This window comes from Nelumbo nucifera, chromosome 6 (genome assembly GCF_055504915.1).
Source record: "Nelumbo nucifera cultivar China Antique chromosome 6, China Antique-T2T, whole genome shotgun sequence".
Lineage (NCBI taxonomy): Eukaryota > Viridiplantae > Streptophyta > Magnoliopsida > Proteales > Nelumbonaceae > Nelumbo > Nelumbo nucifera.
In genome coordinates, this window is record NC_142654.1 from 1,298,412 (window position 1) to 1,316,474 (window position 18,063).

General features: G+C 40.6%; 1 protein-coding gene across 3 annotated transcripts in view; it reads right to left on the reverse strand.

The window, feature by feature from the left end:
• Window positions 1–15,485, reverse strand: part of FAB1B (phosphatidylinositol-4-phosphate 5-kinase family protein) — a 33,125-nt gene extending 17,640 nt beyond the window's left edge. Inside the window, exons 1-4 of one of the 3 annotated variants that reach the window (XM_088889626.1) lie at window positions 15,258–15,485; window positions 14,244–14,952; window positions 13,434–14,102; window positions 11,639–12,382 (exon numbers count right to left, since the gene is read on the reverse strand). In XM_088889626.1, the coding sequence (XP_088745752.1) occupies window positions 11,639–12,382; window positions 13,434–14,053 (1,364 nt within the window). In that variant the 5' untranslated portion in view covers window positions 14,054–14,102; window positions 14,244–14,952; window positions 15,258–15,485. Of the gene's footprint in view, window positions 1–11,638; window positions 12,383–13,433; window positions 14,103–14,243 lie in introns of all 3 variants that reach the window. The other 2 variants (XM_010275520.3, XM_010275518.3) reach the window with 2 other exon arrangements.
• Between the last annotated feature and the right edge of the window lie 2,578 nt (window positions 15,486–18,063).

An 18,063-nucleotide genomic window follows, 5' to 3' on the forward strand; every position in this document is an offset into this window, starting at 1 on the left:
TAACCCTGCCACACCTTGGTTGCCTATAAAGCTTCCATCAAAGTTGAGTTTTATAGGGCTGGTCGCCGGAGGTCTCCATTCCATGACTATTCTTTCCTTGTCTTGAGCCAAAAGTGCTACTTCCTGCCAATGTCTCAAAATGTCAATCAATGAGAAGACTTGAAAATCTCCCAAAGTCTTCACCCAATGTGCCACCTTTACTTTTATTCTGTCTAAGACTTCCAATTAGGATTGGCTCTTCTCATTGAAAATCCTGGGTTGGGGGATGGGCTACCCCCCATTGTATAAACCTTCAAAAGACGACAAATAAAGAGAGAACAAAGATGCTCCCAAATACAAAGCACAAACTGGCAGGAAATAAAGATAAGGGAAATGGATTCACCGCTTTCTTTGCAAAGTATGCACATATGAGGGGAAAGGTTTTTTTTTTTTTTTTTGCAAATCTTTCCACCACTGGTTTTCAGAATCTTTTTGATCTTGGATTCCCACCCAAGGGTAGACCTAAGTACTCCAAGGACCAATCTTTGACTTCACAGCCTAAGATCTCTGCTATTCTGATTATTTCCTCCTCTTGCAAATTTATGCCCGCCACACAGCTTTTTCCCAGGTTAAACCTTAATTTTGATATGTTCTCAAAAGAGCTAATGAGTTCCTTTAGGTTTCTTAGGGAATCTAGACTTTCATCATCACAGAAAAGAATTATGTCATCTGTAAACTGCAAATGGGTAAGCACTACCTCATTCCCTATCCTCCATCCTCTAATTAAATTTCTAGATCAGCCTTAATAACCAGTTTGCTTAAGACCTCAACAATCATGGTGAAGAGGAATGGGGATAATGCCCCCAGCCCCCCTGTCTCAGGCCTCTCTTAGCTGGGAAATTATCTCTAGCACTCCCATTGATCAGGATTGAGTATTGCACCAAACTCAAGCATCCCTTAATCCACATCCTCCACCTATCCCCCAACCCAAATCGTTCCATTACCCCTAGAAGAAAATCCCATCCCAGAAGATCATAATCCTTCTCTAGGTCTAATTTACAAATGAAGCCTTTCCCTCCACTTCTCTTCTTGACTACGCATTCATCTGCCACCAAAATCTAATTGAGAATTTGTTTGCCCTCAATAAAAGCACCCTAAAATGGTGAGACTACTTTGGGTAAAACCTTTTTTAGTCTGCCTGACAGGAATTCTGCTATTATTCTGTAGAAGCTTCCCACCAAACTAATAAGCCTAAAATCCCTTGGGGTTTTCACTTCCTTCCTTTTGGGCAATAACGCAATGAATATGGCATTTGTTCCTGGAGAAATCTCCCCTTTCTGATGAAACTCATCAAAGACTTCCTTTAAATCATTTTTTGAAGTCTCCCAACAGTCTTTAAAAAAATGTCATAGTAAAGCCATCCAGCCCAAGGGCTTTTGATCTCTCAGTGGAAAACACAGCCTCTTTAATCTTCTCAAGGCTAAAAGTAGACTCCAAGGCTCTAAAATGAATATCTATCACCATAATGGGGTAGCTGAGGCTGCCCAATCTTTCTTTTCTAATTAATAAAATCTTTCTTGGTACTGATTAAAAAAAAAGAATATCTATCACCCTTTCCTAATCCAAATTCAGGAGTTCTTGTCTACACCTCTACTTTGGAGCAGTGTTTTAAAAGCACAAGGCGCAACTTGCACCCAAGGCACAAGGCGAGGCTTGCAACTTTTTGAAGCAAGATGCAAAAATACAAAAAATAAAAATAAAAAAAAAAGTCAGAAAATTCAAAAAATGCCAAAAAAACAAAAACAATAAAAAAATATTAAACATAATATTAATAAAAATAAAACTTAAATTTTAAAATAAATATTTAAAAAACCTATTATCTAACATTAAAATACATAAATATAACATGTAAAGCATATCCAAATGAAAATTTAAAAATAAAATCAAACATATAAAACATTTTCAAGCATGTAAAACCCACAATCTCGTTTTTTCCATAAATGCATCACTTCAAGTAGCTAATGTGATGTAAAATATATTGCATTCTTGATTCTACGAGTCGCCTTTGTACCAAGCCCCTCAAGGCAAGCCCAAACAAGTACACCCCCTATTTCGTAATGTTGTTCATTCATTCATCCTAATAAAATATCTTCTTAAAAGGTAATTAAAATTATAAAATCATTATTTTTGTGTGAGAATTAAGAATTTACGACCCTAACATGTACTTGTTCAGTTGTTTGGGCTTGCCTCGAGGAGCGTGGTCGAGGGTCCAAGGGCAGAGCCCCCAACTTAGCCTCTAGGTTCAAAAAAATCAAAAAAGCGTAAAATTTTAAAAAGGTGCACACCTAGGCTGAGGTGTAAGGTGCATCAGACATGCCTGAGGCATGCCTTTTAAAGAACTTTTGGAGAAGACACCTTTAAAATAATCCACAAACACTTTAACAATCTCCTTTCCCTTCTAAACTCACGAGCATCCAACTCTACACTCATTATGAAATTCTTCCTCTTTCTTCCACTTGCTATAGGTGGAAGAATCTCGTGTTTCAATCCCCCTCCTGAAGCCACTTGCATCTAGATTTTTGCCTCCAAGAAATTTCTTCCCTTCTTAGGATTTCTTGCAATTCCATCTTCAATTTCCACCTAGGAACTCAAGCCACATATTTTCAAAATGAAAGGGTGAGGGAAGGTTCCTCAAGCCACAATCCTAAACAAACAGGATTATGATATAAAGTTACCCTAGGCAGGGCCCTTGCTGTTAGGTTTTCCCACAAGTCTTCCTAGTCTACCAAAAAGGGAAACCTATCAAGTTTAGAGCAAATTGGGATGGCTTGAAAGTTTGACCAAGTAAAGACAGCATGGAGCAAATTGGGTTGGCTTGAAAGTTTGACTTGGATTATTTTAAAGATGAAAAGTGTAGTAAATAATGCTTCTTCTTGATTAACCATTGTTCTCCTTTCCTCTTTGGTTGTAGTATTTTACCCTAGATTGTTATTTTGTCTTACCTCTAGAGCAAATGAAAAAAAAAATGAAATATTGAAGCTCTAGCTAGTCTTGGTCATGTGATGCAACCAAACCATAAGAGTGGTTCCTAGATCCTTAAAATTAATTCATAGATAAACCCGAGTGATTCTAGAGCTTTATCCCCCCCCTCTTGTTTTATCTTGTTATTTTGGTTTTTTTCAGGGTTAATAAGCAACAGGTAAGGATTGAAAATATTGCAATAAAAAAGAACCAGATTATCAGAAATCTGGGCATTTGTGTAGAACAAAGAATAGCATCTCCTGTTATTTTGTTTCAACCTGCGAAGTACACCAAGTCCCTTGAAATAGTAATTTATTTATCTAAGACCTATGAAGTGATCTCTGGTGAGTTCTTCTTTCTTCAAGTCACACAAAATCCTAATTTATTGTTGCTTACTTGCTTTTTCCTTAGAGAGAAAAATCTTTCCTAGAAATCACACCTCATAAAAACCTTATTTCCTGGTAGTGAAGTCCCACATAACCTAGTCACCATTTTTTTTATAAGTAACCATGAATTCATTCATTTCTTATAAACCCAATGTACAAGAAATTAACAACAGTGGAGAGCATGTCAGCCATCTCTCCCCTGTTCTTATGTATTACAATAAAACCCAAGAGAACTGACCCCTATTGGATGATCCTTGCACCCCTTGTATTTGAACTTGTAAGCCCCTGCTTAACCATTTGAAATTTTTCATTTTATTCCTATAAACCCACTGTTAGCGTAGGGGTATTTCTGTCTTTATACCTTGATTGATGTTGCTGATCTGTAATGTTGTGTTGAAACATGTGCTCTTAACTTAAGTAAGGGCACATAGGTCTTTTCAGTTATGTTTTAATAATAATATAAATACTTACTAGCCGACTGGGAGAAGTCAAATTGACTCTTTCAGTTCGAACCAGAATTCTCTCTTCTCTCTTTCTCTCTTTCTCTCTTTCTTTATCACTTTTTCTTCTTCTACATAACTGAACTCAGTCAGACCGAACTCTAAGGCAGACTTGAATTATAACATGGTATCAGAGCTAGGTTAAATCTGCCTAGATTTCTGCTTGCCTAGGGTTCATTCTCTGCGCACCCTATCTAGGGTTTTCTTTTTTTTTTCTGTGTTCAATTGGAGATAAGGGAAAGGGCTGAAAAGGAGTGATCGCCCTCTTCCCTTGGGGGTCTCTATGCCTCCAGTCAGATCGTATGTGGTTGGTTGCTGTGATTTCTGAGATTGCCCTCTCCTAGTAGAGGAAGAATAGAGGGTCGAACTGTGTGTGGCTGTTGTGTGTGAAGCGGCTGTTGTGTGTGGACTGCTCTCCTGCTCGCATGGGTGTTACTTCAGCGATAAGGTAAGAGATTTCAGTGCATGATATCTGTTATGGATTAAATAGGAGGTGTGTTTCAGACCATTTGCTAGGGTTTCGGCCAGTAAGTGCTAGGGTTTATGCTGGTTTCTTTGTGCATTTTGAAGGAAGAGATATGATCATATAGTGGTGAGATTTCAGGTAGTTGTAGATTTAGGGTTTGTGGTGTAAAGAGCACACATTCCAGCAACAATTAGTGCTGCAATCAGTGTGACAGGTGTGACCTAGTGGTGTGTAGTGTGCAGATCTCAGTGATAATAGAATTCAGCAAGTGTGCAGAATTGGTGATAACATAATGGGAGACTAATGATTATAAACCAAGTGTGATGGTGCCTACAGACTACCTGAATGTTCAGATGACCTCCATTAAGTTAAATGGAGAGAATTATGTGTCTTGGGCTAAATCCGTTGAAGTCTTTCTGAAGGCAAAGAAGAAGGTAAAACACATCAGAGAGGAGAAACCCTCCTCTAACTCTCACGAGTATAAAGACTGAGAGCAAGAGGATGCTCAGATCATCACATGGTTGTGGAACAGTATGGAACCCAGGATTAGTGTGAACTTCATGTTCCTTGATACTGCCAAAGATGTGTGGGACCATGCGAAGAAATTGTATTCGGGGCAGGACAATACAACCAGAGTTTATTAGCTTTATCAAGAGTACTTTAATCTGCAACAGGGCAATCAGAGTCTTGAGGAGTACTATGCCAACATGAGGAACATACGTAATGAATTGAATGTCTATCATCCTCTCACTTCTGATGTCAAGATTCAGCAACAACAGAGAGAGTAGCTTGATGTGACTAGATTTTTGGTGGGACTAAAGTTTGAATATGAACCAGTACGGGCTCAGATATTAGGGGGATCAGCTCTTCCGTCCCTAGAAGAGGTATTTGCTTGACTTCGGAGGATTTCTATCGGATCTACTGAGAACTCTAATATCTCAGATAGATCTACCTTTGCTGCATCGAGAGGCCGTGGTGGTAGAGGTGGAGCTCGGGGAGCTCAGTCTGGCCGTGGTGTTGGTAGTGGTTCTGCATATGGCCGAAGTGGCAATGGTGGGTTTACTTATAATCGTGGTGGTGGTCGTACTGGGAGCGGAGATTCAGGGGGAGCCCGTGGTAGAGGACGTAGCTCAGGCCCGAGGAAGTGCACTCATTGTGGTATGGATGGACATACCATCAACTATTGTTATGATTTACATGGTCCTCCCTCAACCTGGACCAATCATGCCGCGACCGGTGACTCAAGTTCCAGCTTTAGACAGGAGAATCATTCATCTGACCAATTGCCTCCTACATCCACAGATGGTCCCATGAAGGAGATGGTGAGTGTTCCCCGTGATGAATATGAGAGGTTTATCCAATCACAGCAAAACACGGCGACTTTTGCTCACTCAGGTATGGCTTGTCTGGCATCTACACCCAATCCCTGGATCATTGACTCTGGAGCCTCCGATCACATGACTGGAACTCCAGGTGTGTTTTCCTCCTTATCTCATTGCTCAACATCATAATATGTTACCCTTGCTAATGGTTCCACATCCTCAATTTGCGGTGTTGGTAATGTTGACCTAGATCTTGTTTCCCTCTCATCAGTTCTGTATGTTCCTAAATTGCCTTTTAACCTTATGTCTGTTAGTAAGCTGACCAAATCACTTAACTGCTTCATTACCTTTTATCCTTCTATGTGTGTCTTTCAGGATCTCAAGACGGGGATGAAGATTGGTGGAGGGCATGAAGCAGGTGGACTGTATTATCTTGACGGTGGTGGTGGTAGAACTTCAACAGCTCTCCAGTCATCTCTTTCTCCCCTCCAGTGGCACTGCCGATTTGGTCATCCGTCGCTCAAAGTCTTTAAGTCCTCAGTTCCGTCCTTGAGTCAGCTTTCTGTTTTGGATTGTGAGTCGTGTCAGTTTGGGAAACACCATCGTGTTCCCTTTAGTTCTAGGGTTGATAACCGTGTGTCGAGTCATTTTTCTTTAGTTCATTCAGATGTTTGGGGTCCTTATAAAGTAATGTCATATAATGGATACAGATATTTTGTCATTTTTGTGGATGATTTTTCAAGGATGACGTGGCTCTATTTATTGAAAGAAAGAAGTGAATTGTTTACCATTTTTCAAAAATTTTATGCTGAAATTCGTAACCAATTTGGTACCCACATCAAAGTTTTTCGTTCTGATAATGGCCGCGAATATTTATCCTCATCATTTCAGGAATACCTGGACCAACACGGCATTATACATCAGACCTCGTGTACCTACACCCCACAACAAAACGGGGTGGCTGAGAGAAAGAATCGCCATCTCCTTGAAACAGCAAGATCCCTAATGCATCACATGCATGTTCCCAAACCTTTTTGTTGTGATGCAGTGCTTACCTCTTGTTTTCTGATTAATCGGATGCCCACGTTCATCCTTGATGGTCAGTCTCCATTTCAGGTCTTGTTTCCCACTTTGTCTCTGTTTCCTCTTACGCTGAGAGTTTTTGGGTGTGTCTGTTTTGTCCATAATCTGGGTCCCGGGAACGACAAGTTTGATGCCCGTTCTCTCAAGTGCATCTTCCTTGGCTATTCTCGGACCCAGAAAGGGTATAGGTGTTACCATCCTGGTTCTCAACGATCCTTTGTGTGTGCTGATGTCAATTTCTTTGAGTCTACTCCGTTCTTTTTGGGGTCTGGTGATGCTTCTTCCTCCTCATCACCTCCTCCTCTTCCACTTCCCGTTGTCGATCCTCCTCCCTTTGTTCCAGTCGTGACCAAATCCTTGCCTCCGGTGCCACCACCTGTTGAACGCCCACCTATCCGTCATGTGTATACACATCGCCCACGTGCACCAACTACTACTCCTCCGGCTACATCTCCGTCGACGGATCCGGCACCAGACCCCCACTTAGCATCTGAGATTGATCTACCCATTGCTTTGCGGAAAGGTAAACGTACTTGCACCCTTCATTCCATTTCTAATTATGTTTCTCTTACTCACCTTTCCGCTTCCCATCGCCAGTTTGTTACCTTGTTATCATCAGCTATTGTTCCTAAAGATGTCCAGGAAGCCCTTGCCTCTTCAGGGTGGTGTCGTGCCATGGAAGAAGAACTCTCAGCCCTTCATCGTAATCATACTTGGGACCTCACTGCTCTTCCTCCTGGGAAGCAAGCTGTTGGTTGTAAGTGGGTTTATACGGTTAAGTATCTGCCTGATGGTAGTGTTGAACGCCTGAAAGCGCGATTAGTTGCAAAAGGGTACTCCCAAACCTATGGCATTGACTACACAGAGACCTTCTCACCGGTTGCTAAGATAGGGTCAGTTCGTGTTGTGATCTCTCTTGCAGCCATGTATGAGTGGCCACTATATCAGCTTGATATCAAGAATGCCTTTTTGCATGGTGACTTACTCGAGGAGGTCTACATGGAGCAACCTCCAGGGTTTGTTGCTCAGGGGGAGGATGGTAAGGTGTGCAGACTAAGGAAGGTTATATATGGGCTTAAACAGTCTCCTTGAGCATGGTTTGGTAGGTTCAGTGAGGTGGTAAAGAAGTTTGGCATGAAACAGTGCAAAGTTGACCATTCTGTGTTTAGTCATGACTCTCCGGAAGGAAAAATACTGTTGGTGGTGTATGTAGATGATATTGTTATTACTGGGAATGATAACATTGGTATTGACAGGCTGAAGACTTATCTGCAGGATCACTTTCAGACAAAGGATCTGGGTAAACTGAAATACTTCTTGGGGATAGAAGTAGCGAGATCCAAGTATGGGATTAACCTGTGCCAGAGGAAGTATGTGCTTGATTTGCTGGAAGAAACAGGCTTGTTGGGTGCCAAACCAGCTGAAACACCCATGGACACAAATACCAAGCTAAGCAGTGATATGGGTGAAGTGTTTGAAGACCCTAGCAGATACCGACGACTTGTGGGCAAACTGAACTACCTAACCATTACCAGCCCAGACATCTCATTTGCAATTAGTGTGGTAAGCCAGTTCTTGCAAAAACCTCTGATTCCTCATTGGAATGCGGTTATGAGAATTGTGAAGTATCTAAAAGGGGCCCCGGGCCACGGTCTGATATACAAGAGTGGGGGAAAACTTGAAATAGAAGGGTATTCTGATGCTGATTGGGCCGGTTCTATGTTTGATAGGCGGTCTACTACAGGCTATTGCACGTTTCTGGGAGGTAACTTGGTGACATGGAAAAGTAAGAAGCAGACGGTTGTGGCAAGAAGCAGTGCAGAAGCAGAATATAGGGCTATGGTGCATACCGCTTGTGAATTAGTGTGGCTAAGGAACCTTCTACAGGAAGTAGGGTACAACATTAACACTCCAATGAAGCTCTATTGTGATAATCAGGCTGCAGTTCATATCTCCTCTAATCCAGTGTTTCATGAAAGAACCAAGCACATTGAGGTTGACTGTCACTTTGTGAGGGAGAAGGTGCTGAATGGAGAGCTAGACACTACACATGTTAATACAGGAAATCAGTGGGCTGACTTATTTACAAAAGGCTTGAGTCGGGGAAGAGTGGACTACATAGGGGTATTTCTGTCTTTATACCTTGATTGATGTTGCTGATCTGTAATGTTGTGTTGAAACATGTGCTCTTAACTTAAGTAAGGGCACATAGGTCTTTTCAGTTATGTTTTAATAATAATATAAATACTTACTGGCCGACTGGGAGAAGTCAAGTTGACTCTTTCAGTTCGAATCAGAATTCTCTCTTCTCTCTCTCTCTTTCTTTATCACTTTTTCTTCTTCTACATAACTGAACTCAGTCAGGCCGAACTCTAAGGCAGACCTGAATTATAACACCCACAAAGCCTTCTCTTTCTTCAGCAACCACCCCATGGCCACTATCGTCTTCATCCCTCTATTTTTTTATCAATAACTGCAAAGTTCATTAATGATAGAATATAAATTACAGAAGAGAGGTAAAATCTCTCAACTCTCCCCAAAGATTAAAAAACCATTACAGTTGAACCCAAAACAACTGATTTCTTCCCACCCCTTGTTTTGCCAAAGCATCAACAAACCCATTAGCAATTCTTCTAACCCAATGTACTCTCACATCCATGCCTCGGGTCAGCCATTTAAACTTCTTTCTTTCACTGTTGTATTTCCACAGCCCGACTTCTTCATTTTATAGCCAACCCATCACCAGCTTTGAATCCCCTTCTATAACCACCTTATTAATGTGCAAATCCTTAGCTCTTTGCACCCTTTCCATCATGGCCAAAGCCTACCTCAGCCCTCAAAGAATGCCCTACACCTATTGTCCCTAAAAATAGACCAATAATATTGCCTTCCTCATTCCTAAAAACACCACCAATGCCTGAAGGACTAGGATTGCCTGTGCTACTCCCATAGTCCCATCAAAATTTAGCTTAGTGAAGCCCTGGGGTGGTGGGGACCAAACAGGATTTGTAAAAGTCTTATGTTGATTTGAACAAGCCAAATACCTCCAATTTCTAATAATATCGCCCATTGTAAAATCAGAAAACAACTCCAAGGATTTAACCCACTGGACCACCCTAACAGTGATAGTCTCAATAATAGCCTCTTTAATTCTTTCCTTATCTAAGAATATCCTTGAGTTCATTTCCTCCCAAATGGTCCAACTCAAGGCAGCCCTTAAACACCTCCATAACAATTTTCCCCTCTTCTTTGGCCAGCTAAAAAATGTTTGTATCACCCTCTATTGTTAACTTGTTAATCTTTAATTCAATTGCCTTCTGGGCACCATACAAAACTGCCATGATTTCTGCCCTTAATGAGTCCCCTTCCCCAATTAGACCCAAGCACCTCTTTCATTCCTAAATACTCCTCCCACACCTGAAGCCCCCTAGTCACCCTTTTTAGTTTACCCTTAAAGACTCCTTTCAAGCAATTTTGAAAAATTCTTCCTATTCTCTTGATTTATCACTTACTTTCTCTAGAGATATTTACATAACCAGGAAGTTTTCCCCTGTTTCTTCTCATAAACCCATCTCTTGAACTTCTAAGTTCTAACCATAAATTATCATCCACAACTCTTACCTAAACCTATCTGCACCTTCCCAACCCAAAACCCTGGCTTAAACCTTCTGTTCATCAGATTTTCTTCAATTTTTTCTTATTTTTCACAGCAGTCTATCCATACAACCACCTATTTGACAAAACTCCCCAGTCAGTCCTACACCACATGCACAAGAATGTGCACACATGAGCAGATGCGCAGAATATGGTTAAAATGTTAAACTGTAGTTAACTAAATTGTTCAAATGCTACAGACTTGTGAACTAATTCAATATGAACTAACTTCCAAGTCGGATGTTACAGGTTTGGTGATATATATGGAGAGGACTCAGAATTTAAATCCTAAAATTTTTCTTTAGTTCCTACTTCCTAGTAATCTCTCTTTTATTCCTTTTCTGCATGAAAAAGTAAAAGATACACATTAAAAATCAAATGCAAAACTCTAATTCTCCTCTCTTGGTGGACCGAACACTCCAAGTGAGAGTTAAACAGAAAATTACAATTTTCTAGGCCAAAACTAACTAAGGCCGTTACTCAATACTGATCTCTGAAATCTATTGTGTTGGCGTGAGCGGCCCGCACTTTGTGCAGGCCATGACGGGCCGTGCCGCCCTCCCCGGTGAAAAATTTGGGGGTCGGCATGGCACGGCCCACAGCCCGGGCCCATGTGGGCCCATGGGCCGTGTATCGGGCCAAAGCTATTTATTTAAAAAATTGACAAAAAAACTTAAAATTTTAATTTTATATGAATTTTGTGTATAAAATTGCTTATTTATTAATATATTATATACTATATAAATATATATAAAATATATATATGGGTCGTGCCAGCCCACGGGCCGTAGGCGGCACGGTCCTCTCCGTCGTGCAGTGTCGTGCCGGCCCGTGGACCTAAAATCCCAGGCCCAGCACGGCCCGCATGGTCATGCTGGGCCTGGCACGGCCCGCAAATCGTCGTGCCAGGCCGTGCCGCCGGCATGGCCTAATTTACACCTCTAGGGATAAAATGGATACAGACCTAACCTCTAATATTTTTAGCACTAAGTGGCACAGACTTGAACCCACATTCTTACTCTTGTCAGACCAAGAGTTTACTATAACACCAAGCAATGGCCTCTGGGTTAATTAATAAAGTAACATTCATTCACAATGATATTTCCTTAAACAATCCAAACACTTTAGATTTATTAACTCAAATAGATTAGGGAATCAGGAACAAGCAAGCAATATGGGGTAGTGTGCTATACTAAGCTTAAATCATATGCTTATCATAAAACTTACCTCTCACTGCGGCGACCACAAGCTATGCATTTGACCTTCACATACCCACCAGGATCCATGCCTCCACCCTTGCTTGTATCTGGCTTAAGGAGTGTTGCAGCCTCCCATGACAAAAACGTAATTATCTCTAGCCAGCTTTCCTTGTCATCTTCCTCACCCACAGGTAAGTTCTCAACCAGCAATAGTTGAGCTACCAAAGCTCTAAAATGCCCATCTACCACATTTTTCATAGCCTTCCTATGCTCCTCGCTTGATCGATCCCTGCTACGGTATTCCCCACTCCCAAAGCTGCTTGAAGAGCGCAAATATCTCCACTCTCCTGTGGCGTCATCATCATCGTCATCGTCAAATAGAATGGCTTCCCTATCATCCTCTTCATCTTCAGGTTCGGGAGGGAGCCAGAGAAGCCCATTATTCTCAAAATCTACAGGCTCAGCCTCTGTACCATCCATATCATATAAAGAAGCAGCAGCTTCACAGTCGTCAACATGATCATGTCCTTCCACTTCTTCCCCCTGCTTCTTGACTCTTTCCAAGCCTTGTGAATCTAAACTCTCATGTAACAAAGAATTGCTCAACCCTGTTGTGTCAATATTTTCAGCATCTGGGTGCACTTTTTGTGACCCATAGGCATTGTCTATCTCATCAAATTCAGCAGGGCCATAGAAGTCATCACCCTGATTATAATGTCTTGTTTCAGAATCTGATCGATAAGCACCGTATTCATCATCGTCATCATCACTCCTGACAAAAAAGAATAAGCACACAGAAATAATCCATAATAATATCTCAAGAGCACAAATTGTTGACAACCCACATGATAGTGGTTCTGGACTAGAATAATGTTTAGTAATAATACATAATAGACTTAATGTAGGTTATACAAAAGAAAAAGAAACTAAAGAAAAATTTTCAATTACCTCCATTTTATCATATATATTCAAGTACTTGTTTCAAGCAATTAATCTCTTATGGTACTAAAAAAAAAAAGCAAGCATGCAAGTTTCTCAGGTTTTTTTTGGTAATAAGCATGCAAGTATATTTGTGCATGTATGTGAGTATGTGTTTTTTTTCTTATAATATGGCCTAAAATCCTTTCAATCTGTTGGATTACCATTCATTGGTTAACCTGTCAGGAATACAGAGCTATTGAGCCCCTGAAATGCAAAAATGATTTGCATGCAAGTACATTTGAATCTTTTTGCATATTTCAGCAATATCTCATTGCTCAATTACAACACCAAAGAATGAGGAATAAGACCTAATTAAGTGGACCCTTTTCTATCATTAAATGGGTTTGTCTGCTTGAACCCCTGAAATGAAAGGTTGAATGGGGACTAGATTTAGGGGGTGTTTTTGCCAATATCTATGGTTTTATTTTTCAAAACAAGAACAACTGCCACATCAGAAAACTCAAGAAGAACAAAACCATTCATGTTGCTGAAGACCCCCTTAGATTTTGAGAATGTTTTAAAGCCAATCAAATCCCCTGAAATAGAGGCTGTAGTATGATGTAAAACCATACATACTTCTCCAAAATGTGGTAGCACATTGATTGTACTGATAACATCTAATGATAACACTCACATATGAGTATGTGTCTGGTATTTATCAAATTAACAAATGGCAAACCTATGTGTAGTAATGGTCAAAAATAAAAATCAAGTTAAAATTATAAGCAGTACAGTGTAAACTACCCTTCTTTTATAAATAGCAGAATACCTCTATTTGCATAGACAATCAATACCATTGATTCAACATAGGTGTATAAACAAAAGTAGAGATGAAAGCAAACCTGTTAATGCAAAAAGCATATTGATTGGGAGATGGAATCCCTATGTCTGCAACAGGATCTGTGCTTCTCGCAGGTGTTGTTATGTCTTCCTTATCTGTACCAGGTTCCATTTTGGCAGACTGATGGGGACTGAGACTAGGACTGTATTGTACCCGTTGGTAAGGCCCAGTTGAATATGCTGTAGAACCAACAGTGCTATTACTGCTGTTACCAGTGACACTAGATTTGGTGCTGGCCAAACTTGTTGCTGAGGGTGAAGGACTGAGACCCGGACTGGATGCTCGAATGCCATTATCAACCACTGCTATACCTTGTTCCCATTGCTTGAAGCAATAGTTACAAACACGGATCCTTTCCCATTCTTCCCGGCCAGTCTTCTGCTCATCAGACGGGGCAGGAATCGAGTTTGCAGTGCATTTTGCACAGAACACTCGTCCACAGAGGCGGCAATGGTGCCTACGGTTAAAAATTGTAAACTGGGAGTCACACTCGTAGCATACCCTACAGCTTTGATCGGGCATCCAAAAGTCCCTCGACACATTCGGTGGCTCAGTCCTTCGAGGGATCCAGGATTTAACAATATCAACTAGCTCAGAGAACCTCTTGTCGGGGGTGTCCATTGACTAAGAACCGTCCCAGATCCACTCATTATGATCTGCTCATTGGCCACTGTAGAAAATAATCATTAATCACCAAGTTTGGAAGAGCAGAAATCAATTAATTCATGCCAATACCCTACAAATATAAGAAAGAGAATCCAGATCCTTATAAAAGCATTCATCAAGCAACAAATATTGTCAGCATCAGTACCTGCAGTAATTGTTGCTTCAATCAAGACCCTAAGAAGCCCTAGTTCATATGCTAAGTACTGGATAGCAATTACTGGCACTATATTCACTTCTTATGTGAATGTTTTAACTCACAGAAAAGGAGTAACTGGAAGTCTGGAACAAAAAAAATGTAATTCCTGCTCTTATATGAGAATCCAATTCCATATACCATAACTTAAGTACAAGAAACTGAAACTTCCACCAAGGAGGCACTTGGATCCAAATTTGTTCACCGAAATCACAACAGAAGTGCCAAATTAAACCTATGATAATCCTCTTGATAACCGAAACCAACTAGGAAAAAATATAAATGAAACCCACAACAGACTGCAACCCAATTCACCTTATAAACAACTCTGAAGAGAAAACTCGGACTTCCTAAATATTCAAAATCCATTTATCATCAATCACTCCCTGCGGAATGAGTAACTTGCATTGAAATATTGAATACACCCATGGCACATCTCCAATCGACTCAAACTGCTCCCTTGCGTCACTTCCAGTAAACCTATCATGAAATCACCAGTCTCGAAACCAGTGCACTCGATTCGAACACCCGAGACATCTAAAAACCAACCTTTTTCCTTACGAAACCAACGAAGACCTATATGGGTATTCCGAATTCTGATCAAAAGCACCTTCAATTCACACCAAAACTGCAACCAGATCTTCCAGTCAAAACAACCTGCCTGCCGATTTAGACCACGAGAACAGAATCAAAGACCCACCAAAACTAAGTCTTCACGGACCAAAACCCAGAAACAAAATCGAAATCAAGCAAAGATTTCCATATTCGATTGCAGAGTTCTTGTTCTCAGCCGTTGAAAACAGACACCAAAACAAAGATAGAAATGGAGAAAGAGGCATCAACACGAACCTATAATTTCCGGCAATTTCTATCGATATTCCATTTAATTAATTTAGAAGATAAGGTTTCTAACAGAATTCACGGAAATTGAACGAATAATCGCGAACAAAATTCAGAAAATCTCACCTTTCTGGGCTTTATTATTTCTCCCCTTTTTCTTTTAGTTCTTGGTTTTGCTTGTGGCACAGAAAAAGACCCTCATTACTGATATTTTAACAATAAAAAGAAAAGATATACATATTTACAGAGCAGAGACTAATGTAAATAAAATATATATAATAAAAACCAATCAAAAAACATAATAAACAAATCTCCTAAGCATGGACGTTCAGGATACTATAACAGCTGAGCTGCGCTGCTCTCCAATAAAGTATAGGAATTAATTTTGGGGAAGGAACTGCCTGGGCCGTGGATCCACAATTGCCATCCGGGCCCACAAAACTTCCAACGTGTTATCAATGAATGGACGGGTCCAACACAACACTCCAACCTAAGAATGCCTATGATCTAACGGCTTGGAAAATTCTTAAATCAATACCAAGCTGAAGCCTATTTTCAGTGGGACCCAATCCAAATGGGTCCATGACCTCATCACTTGGCAAGTTGAGTTGTAAGCCCCATATGTGATATATCCTTCTACAACAGATCCTGTGGCCCTAAGTCTTGAACGTTTGACATGGTTGGTACTTGGCAAGAAGCTCGAACCCGAACGTCTTGAGCTAAGTGAACTTGGCCATGGCCCATGGCCCATGGGGTAAGTTGTTTGTGTTGTGGTCCAAGACATGGTACAAGCGTACAGCTAATCGATCCACACCGTCCAACTCAAAACTCAAAAGGTTTCTGCTCTGCTCTCAACAAGGCTCGCAGATGTTTCCGATGTCAATGTGTGGAGACGTTGGAAGCGTTGATGGGTGCAGATCCCGTTTCGTCCAAGTAAGCAAATGGGTTATGGGCTATACAGCCTATACTCACAATCACAATGGGGATAGAAGATGGGTATTGCTAGGGAGCAAAGTTTAAGGTTTTACGTCAGTATTAAATACGTCTTTTACAGGGAACCGGATTCAGTCACAGCAAAGTTCATTTGAACAGCCATCATTAGAACCCTCAGCCTCATCTAGCTGGCACCTTTGGTGGTCGGTTGCCACTTGCCGGTTGGCCTATACTCTATCCCTCTCTCTTTGATGAATCCCAAGCTTTATTCCTAATGTTGTGGGTGTCAGTTAGACCTGTTCATGGGTCGGGCTAGGCCGGGTTCGGGTCGGGCTAGGTCGGGTTCGGGTCGGGCTACACTCTGTATTAATAGATTTTTCTAAGGCTCGAGCCCGAGTCCGGTCCGACCATCGGGCCTACAACTTGGGCCCGAGCCTGGCCCTCATAAAAAGCCCGAAGCCCAGGCCTGGGCCTGGGCCCGAGCCCAAAATTTAGCCCATATTGTTACTACTACTGAAACGGCTGAATAGAGAGAGTGAGAGAAATTATAAAGAAAAAAATAAAAAAAATGTATATAATAAATTATAAATATATATATATATTTCAATAAATATTATATTATTTATATATTTATATAATATATAAAATACATATTATGTATTTTATAAAATATATAATGTTGAGTCGGGTCGGGCTTTTTTGACAAATCCCGAGCCTAGCCCGTAACACAGTCGGGCTTACTGTGTTAGGCCTGTGGGCCTAATTACATGACCAAGCCCGACTAGGGTGCGGGCCGGGCCGGGCCATCGGGCTACTCGGCCCATGAACATGTCTAGTGCCAATTAGGGCATAATATATATTTACATCTTTCCAAGTTATAACCTTGACTCCACTAACAACAAGTCTACCATATAGCACGGCACTAGGCACCTCACCTTTCCCTTTATGGGGCAAGCCAAAGGATATCGGATTAGTTGAATTTGGCTTGGCTGATGGTTGGTTGTGTTCCTAAATTCTAATAGGAATACACCATGTCCAAGCCACACATAAAGAGTTGTGAGAGATAAATCATAAATCGGTCAACATACTTTTTTTAATGGGAAATTTTCACTTTAGTACCCTGAACTTTAGGGGTAGTGTCTAATTAGTACTTGAATTTTCAAATGTGTCATTGCAATACTTAAACTTTTAAAAAGTGTCAAGTTGGCCCCTGTCGTTAATCGACCATCAGCTATTTGTTGAAAATGTCAAAATTACCCTTTAAAAGAAGACATTGTTCATTGTCTTCTACCTTGAGATTGAACAATGTTGCGGATGTAATCGATCAGTTGAACAACAAATCCCTTTTGTACTCCCCCGCTCTTCACTTGATCATTCAGTTGAGTCGCCAACATTGCATGCTGAGTGGAAACGAAATCAGAGAGTAAAAGGCGATATTGATCCTATGAATATTGCCTATGAGCTTGATTTCCAAGACTTGTACAAGAGGCTTTGAGTTCACATCACCACTATTGATGGCTGCAATTTCATTGGGCATGAGATACACAGGCATTTCCTCTGATTTTCGAAGACTTTGGAATCCAAAGATTTGTAGTGGAATTGAATTCAGACAACCTTAAAACCTAGAAAATGAATCTTAAGAAGTTCCATAATTTGAATTACTAAAATATGTAGGCATTTTCTCAGGTTTTCGAAAACTTTGGAATCTAGAGATCTATAGTGGAATCAAATCTAGACAACCTTAAAAACCTATAAAATGAATCTTAGGCTGCATTTGTTTTAGGTGTAAATTCAATTTTACACTGATGGGAAATGTGAACCGGTTTAGTTGTCTATGGAAATTGGGACCGATAGATTTTGAAAATTTACACTAACCATGTTTGGTTGTCAAGGTGTAAATTCGATGAGATGGTGTAGTTATTTTCCCCACTACCTAGCTATTAACATTAAACAAACGTTACTGACATTTCAATGTTTGAACTAATATGGCGAAAACTTT